Source organism: Tupaia chinensis, unplaced genomic scaffold, assembly GCF_000334495.1.
Source record: "Tupaia chinensis unplaced genomic scaffold, TupChi_1.0 Scaffold000113_1, whole genome shotgun sequence".
Classification (NCBI taxonomy): Eukaryota; Metazoa; Chordata; class Mammalia; order Scandentia; family Tupaiidae; genus Tupaia; species Tupaia belangeri.
This window is the reverse complement of record NW_006159577.1, coordinates 1,292,304-1,299,666: the sequence shown is the minus strand read 5'-3', so window position 1 is coordinate 1,299,666 and position 7,363 is coordinate 1,292,304. Positions and strand designations below refer to the sequence as shown.

At 38.4% G+C, this 7,363-nt stretch overlaps 1 protein-coding gene across 4 annotated transcripts in view; it reads left to right on the top strand.

The window, feature by feature from the left end:
- The window catches only part of EDRF1 (erythroid differentiation regulatory factor 1), a 52,837-nt gene that overhangs the window by 257 nt on the left and 45,217 nt on the right, over nt 1–7,363 (top strand). For all 4 annotated transcript variants that reach the window (XM_006143904.2, XM_006143903.2, XM_006143902.2 and 1 more), the window contains exons 2-7: nt 36–267; nt 1,646–1,854; nt 3,529–3,595; nt 5,464–5,589; nt 6,938–7,062; nt 7,317–7,363. The exon at nt 7,317–7,363 ends at the window's right edge or, in 2 of these variants, runs on beyond it. In XM_006143904.2, coding sequence (XP_006143966.1) covers nt 160–267; nt 1,646–1,854; nt 3,529–3,595; nt 5,464–5,589; nt 6,938–7,062; nt 7,317–7,363 — 682 coding nt within the window. In that variant the 5' untranslated portion in view covers nt 36–159. The remainder of the gene's footprint in view (nt 1–35; nt 268–1,645; nt 1,855–3,528; nt 3,596–5,463; nt 5,590–6,937; nt 7,063–7,316) is intronic.

The window sequence follows — 7,363 nt, the reverse complement described above, 5'->3', positions numbered from 1 at the left end:
CCCCCCGCCATCCCCCGCCACCTTTTCCTGCAAAGGACCGGAAGTGCGGTGTGCAGAACGACTCCAGCGCTTGCTCTGCGGTGCTACCACGCTGCTGGGCCCGAGTTGCTATCGCGATTCTTTCGGCCCCGCTTGGTCTCGCTTATCCTGGACCGAGTCATGGGGGACTCCAAGGAGGCCGGAGCCGAGGCCCCGCCGGCCGGGGTGACTGCTCCGGGAGGGCTCAGCTTCCTGTCCCAGGGAGAGTCCGAGGAACCTTCTGCACAGGTGAGTCCTCTGAGGGGCGGGACCTGCCAGGGATCCGGGAGCTGCGAGCCTGCCCAGTCTCAAAGGGATGTCACGGTTCCTGGAAGCTTCTGGAGCCTTCTCCACTTGTCTGTCCTACCCACAGGACAGGGAGTTGGAAGTCTGTGTGCCTGTCGCCAGGTATTCAGGTATATTTACTTGGCAGTCATTCCTATCAAAAGCAATCCCGACTTCCCTCCCAGTCGGTAATAACCGACCCACGAATAAGACAAGGTCCCTGATTTCAAGGAGCCCACATGTAAATACGTGTTTCCAAAATGTGGGACAATCGTGCAAAGCAGGAGGGAAGAGAGACGGTGCCAAGAAGGGACCCGCTGAGATTGAGCTAATTCTTAAAGGTGCCAAGTGCTTGTCAGGCCGACTGTGTGAGACGTTAGAATGGTAAAGGTGGGGTTGCTTGGGGTGTATGGTAAAAGTGAGGTTGCTTGGGGTGTGCAAGTGAAGGCTGTGAGGAACACACCCACACATACCCTTTGCTGTAGAGTTTCAGAGTACCTGTGTAATGAACTGAGCAATCAGTTATTAGGCATTTGCTTAAAAAGGAAAAAAAGTCCCAGATATTTTATCTCAGATTACTTTGTAAATGATGTATGTTATTGAAATGGACATTTATTTTACTTAGTACTGAACAGAGGCATTATCAAATTTTGTGTTTAATATGACTGTTGAGTCTTATTGGTTTGTACTTCTACACTTTATATGAATAATTTTTGTTTATTTTTTTTGGTATAGGGCACATGTGCTTGCTGGAGAGAGACAGAAACAGTGAGAGGGAAAGTGAGAAATCACCCACTGTTGGGAAGGCCACACTGCAATCCCTTCTCCATTTTTTCCTCAGGATTTTGGGCATGGAGGCACACGTGGCTGGCATGATTTTCAAGCTGCCAGGGCCCCGTCTCCAACCAAGGTAGACCATGTGGGAGTCCAGTGTTTTAACCAACATGCCACCTGCTGGCCTTATGTGAATAAATTTTAAAAGGCAAAAAGATTTGGGGGTGATTTATCACTTTCCCTCTCACTAGTTCTCACTAATTCTCTCCAGCAAGCACACACACCATATGGTAAAGACCTTGAGAGGGAAATAAGAGCATCTAGATTGGCCTGTTTCTTGGCAGATAACCGTAACCATCATATTCCTTTACTATTTTTTTTTCTTTGAAATTATGTGAAAAAGAGCTAAGGAAGTGTGATAATTTATGCTCAAATTTATTGTTATTAGTAACAAGTAGTATACATTCTTTGTGAAGCCTGATGTGGTGGGTTCTTGTTTTCTTTTTATGAAGGTGTAGTGTTCATTGCCAGTAGGGTTCATTAAAGTTTTATTCAATATGCTAATTAGGGATCAGCTTTATTTCTTGGAGGCAATGAAGTGAAGAGTCGTGCGGTGGTGAAATACTCTTCTGCCCCTCCTCGAACAGCATTTGCACGCCTCGAAGAGAAAACGGACTTGAAACTCCCACCTGCCAACTGGTTACGAGAGAGTGCCAAACTTGGGCCAGCAGGAACTACCATCCTTGGCAATAGTAAGAAAAGCAAGCCGTTTTCAAGGTAAATACTAATGGATTGTATTTTTACTTGTTCCTCCATCCCTAGCTGAAACTCACAGTATTGGCTTTTCAGCTGAATTTGTGATGTACATTAATTTGATGTACATTTCTCTTTAGAAAAGATCACATTCAACTTCCAAAGTTCTTTTTCCTCCGAAAATAGGATTATATTATAGTTTGAAGGTATCAGTTGCATATGCTTCTTGCAAATCTGCATCATGCTATTAACAAAGAAGAATTTTGACAGCTAAACTCCAATAAGCTCTTTTATTTTAGCAAATTTGCATACCTTTTGAATAAGTGAATACAATCAGTCAGTGTGGTACATGAGGAAGAAACCCTTAACATTGCTGGATCTGTCCTGTAGAGTTTTTCATTAAATGGTGGTGAATTGTTTGGTCTGAAAAGCCTTATGTAGAAACCCAGTATGTTGGGTGATCTGTACTTTTGTTGTTGACACAAGTTAAGAGAGTATCCCAAGGTTTTATAGAGAAAAATGTACTAATATCCAAATTCTGATAGACAGTTTAATGTATGGGAATCTCTTTTTTTTCCTCAGTGAACAACCTAAAATATTTCTGTGTAACTTATTGCAAGGTTTAAAAACACATTAATACCACATGAGCTGGCAATTTAGAAATTATCATAATGTTGCAGAAGGTAAATGTTCTATTTACAAAATGTTAACATCTTTTTTTATACTAGCAAAAAGTTGGAAATAAACCCAGTATCTTTTAGAAGAATGACTTAATTATGATGTCAGTGTAATTACATATTATGAGATAATTTAAATAATAATTATAGTGACTGCATACAAATACTGCTTTACATGTTTTATCTCATGTAATTTTCACAATAACCCATTGAGTGGGCAGTGCTAACTTTCTGCACATGGGAAAACTGAAGAAGCTTTACCTAGTACACATGGTAGAAGGTAAGAGTATACGTTGAATTTAGGGAGTACTAGATAAATGTCCTGATCTACTGCCATTTACTTGGTGAAAAATGTTTTAGCTACTTTTCAGGCTTGCAGACTATAATAGATATGTCTCATAAGGGTCCTGACATGAGTTGGGTGCGCAATTTACATTTTTTTCCCTCTGTGTGGCCAAAATGGTCAGAGAGTGTGTGTGTGTGAGCATACACTTATGTATTGAAACACAAGCCCAGAAACTAAAATCTTGGTATTCCAGACCTAGTGGCTTCAAAAACGTGGTGGGCATGGGGGTCAGCAGGTGGCATGGTGGTTAAAGGCACTGGACTCCCATATGGCTGACCACAGTTTAAGTACCGGACCTGGTGGCTTACTTCCTCACTGTTTTTTTTTTTTTTTTTTAAACCTCCCTACCTATAAAGAATAAAATCTTGAACATTGTAAAATTAGAAATAATTGTTAAATATTTTTATTCTAAATGGTTCCTGCTAATTGCTTTAATGATTTTTTTTAATCAAGTGTAAGATACCATGAATTTTAAAACACACCATTATTTTGTGTGCCACTAAGAAGGAAAAACCAGCCAGCTCTACTGGTTGATCTACATCTTGATTTTAGAGATGGTAAAATGTGGAAAATGTATATCCTAGAAGCAAAGAAATACAATTTTCTGTTATTAAACTCTGCTTGCATCATTATGAACATAACTTTTTAATTCATGGCCTTTTTTCACTTTTGTAGTTTTGGCATGGCATATGACTTCATCGATTCAGTGGGAAATGATGTGGATGTTGTCTCTGACTCTGAAGTAAGTGTTACTTATTGCTTAATGTCATTTGGGAGTTTTTTGTGTTATTGTACATTGAGCTCTATTTACAGATTTGAGTTAGTAATGAAATAATATAAAACTCTCTGATTATTGAATATCTTTTTGGTTATCAAAATATTGCTTTATCACATCTCCTTTCTTTAAAGAGAACAACTCCCAAAATTCTGGCAGTAGTATTAGTACTGATGGTTATATTTTACTAATAGTAGTCAAAACCGATTATAATGTTTGGAATTATTCTGTGTGCATTCCTAGTTGAGAATTACAAGTAATATTTCCAGTAAAATGTATTGATTCTTAGTGGGTAACTTTTATCTGGTACAATAAAAGCTTCAGTCACTGTAACAGCATGACTGACCTATCACATTTAATCATAAGAAATTCTGTCATGGGGCCAGCTGGTGGCCTGGTGGTTAAGGAGGCTGGATTCCACATGACTGACTACATAGTTCAAGTCTGGCATCAAAAACATGGTGGATCAGGCACCACCTCACCTACAGCAAGCTTTCTGACTAGCTTTTTCCTCTAATTGCTTCCCTTTAGTCCTGACACATCCTGTGTGTGAGTGCCCCCCTTTGCTGATAGTTGATCCTGTCTATTTTAGTAACATTTTCGGACAGTAGGACTTCTTTCAGCAAAGGCCTGCTGCAGACCATTGTGTCATGTAATAAGGAGCTGGCCTTCCATCCAGAGGATCCCGAAAGTGTTGCTCCATTTGTCCCCCATTTCTTGGGAAAGATGGGTAGCAAAGTTTTCTCTACACAGGACTTTTGACAGCTGCTGGGACTTCAATCAGTGGTGTTTGACCACCTTTCCTTCTCTTGAAAGTGATACTTTGCAGGTGGCGTTGTGGTTAAGGCGCTGGACACTCCCACAGGGACCTGGTGGTTTGCTTTCTTACTTTCTCTCTCTCTCTCTCTGTCTTTCTCTGGTCAAATTAAAATGAATGAATGAATGAATAAATGAATAAATAAATAAATAAATATAAATAAAACCTGGTGGGTATGGAAACCAGCAGGTAGCGTGGTGGTTAAAGGCACTGAAATCCCACATGACTGACCACAGTTCAAGTACCAGACCTGGTGGCTTACTTTCTCACTTTCCTTCTCTCTCTCTCTGATCAAACTGGAAAATAATAAATAAAGTTAAATAAAATAAATCTTTAAAAATAAATAACATGCTAGGCACATGTGCCCAAAATCCCAAGAGGAGAAGGAATTGAGGCATAGCCATTCTCCACGGGGTGAAGGGGAGGTGCTTTCTCACTTTTCCTCTCTCTCTTTCTGTCTCTCTGCCTCTCCAGTAAGAACACATGTCCTATAGCAAATTAAAAAAAATTCTGTCATATAAAAAGAAATGTTTGACCATTATTTACATTAACATAGTATATGACGCATAAAGTGTAGGTGATTTTGGTTTTAAAGCTGTCTTCAACATGTTTGCATGCAGTTTTTTGTGTAAAGTACGCTTATATAACCTTAAGAAATAAAGTTTGTTACACTTTGAATGATGTTAAAATTTGAAGATTTGGGACCAGCAGATGATGTAATGGTTATGTCATTGGACTCCCATTATATGGGAATTATATCCCATATAATTGACTGCGGTTTGAGGCCTGGACACGGTGGCTTAAGACTCACTGGGTATGTGTGCATGCGTCTCCAGGATCCAGAGAGGAGTAAAAGGGATTGTGGTGTGGGCATCCTCCTTGGGGGGTGATTTCTCACTTTCTGTCTCTCTCTGGTGAGTGTACACACCCTATAGCAAAAATCTCTCTTAAAAAAAAAGTTCTTTTTTGAAGATTTAAAATCACACTAAAATTATTTTTCTTCTTTTTTTTTTTTAAGAACATAAAAAAGCTCCTGAAGATTCCCTACAGCAAGTCCCATGTGAGCATGGCAGTACACCGCATAGGCAGAACTCTCTTACTAGATGAGCTCGATATTCAGGAACTCTTTATGAGGTCATCTCAGGTAATACTTCTCATGAAAAACATTTGGAAAGCATTATACAACTTTGTTTTAATGTAGAGCCAAAGGAAATGATAGTTGTGTACTTCAGCAATCAAGTTGTACCATGGATAAAGTAGCTTTCATAAAGGAAAAAAATAAAATAAAGAGATGAAGGGGAACCAGCAGTTAGCGTAATGGCTATGTCGCTGGATTCCCACGTAGTCGACCGCGGTTCGCGTCCTGGACCTGGTGGCTTAGAACTCACGCCGGGCGCGTGTGCATGCGTGCCCAAGATCCCGAGAGGAGAATGGAGAAGGGATTGCGGCGTGACCATCTCCCCTGGGGGGTGATTTCTCGCTTTATGTCTCTATGTCTCTTCTCTGTCTGTCTGGCGAGCGCACGCGCCCTATAGCAAAAACCTCTTAAAAAAAAGGGGAATGGAGAATAGCAAGAAAATTATTGTATTGATACTAACAGCCAGGGTTCTTTTTGTAAAGGAAAAATATGAAGCCAATGAAGAAAGATGTCAAAAATATGTGGAATTTAAGAATCTAATTTGAACTAGTTCAAGGTTTTGAAAAATCCTTTGATGTGTTCATTAAAGAGATTCTCATTAAGCATGGCTATCAGGAAATGTGAAAAATATTAAGTTGTTTGTATGAGTAATAATTAGAATTAATTGATTTTCTTATTTGTGACTAAATAGTTCAAATGAATTGATTTTCCAAATTATGTGTTTGTAAATAACTTTCTGCTTATGGGTTGGGGATGGATACTTTTGGGAAATATAACACAGCAATTTCTCAAGGCTTATCTCTATTTCTGTACTTCATTTTCATGGACTAAAAAAATGTCTGTAGACTACTTTTTAACAACTATTACTGTAACACTTACCAAAGAAAAATAAATTATAGTGACTTAAATTGACATTTGAAATAAAATTTTCCCCTTTGAAAATACCACATTTTAGTTCAGTCTGTGTTCATGCACTGGGCAAGGTCTTGGGGTGTGACAGTGAATAAACAATGTTCTTGCCCTTTAACAGCTCACAGGCTAGGGGTTATAAACACACAGATAATTTCAGTACAGTGTGCATACCGAGCCTATTCCAAGCATGAAAGAATATGTTACAGAGAAGGGTCACCTCTCTTGGCCTGATTTAGGGGGGATGAGATAGGATTTTCCTAAAAGTGTGATATGCATTGAGTCTAGAAAGATAAGGTTTTTTTGAGTGTGTGTTTATGAAATAGTATTTTTAAAAATTGAAGGTATTTTATGTAAAAGAGTAATAGATAGCAAGTTATTTGGACTACATATGTGTTGTATTTATTTATTTATTTGCTTCTTAATTTAATAACATGTTATTTAGACTGGTGATTGGACATGGTTGAAAGAGTTTTATCAAAGGCTAATTGATCAGAAGTGGCAGAGGAAGAAAAAGAGCAAAGAGCACTGGTATCAGAAGGCTATTCTTTCGAAGTTTTTATATTACAGGTATTTAGCTATTTATTTTCATATTAACAAAAATGAAATTCTGATCTAAAATTTAATTTGAAGCTATTAAAAGTAGTAATTTAAGTTTTTTACCTATGGCATTATTAACATTTATATTTCTTTTTTTTTCTTTTTTTTTTTTTTTCAAGTTGTGTGTTTGATTACAGAATCTAGTTTTTAATAAATGGGTAGACTGTTAACTTTAGTAATAATGCTTTTTTCTTTTTTCTTTTTTTAATTTTTGATTTGGATAGTATAAATGGTGATGGAGCTGCTCAGCCTGTCCCTTCTGCTGCAGAAC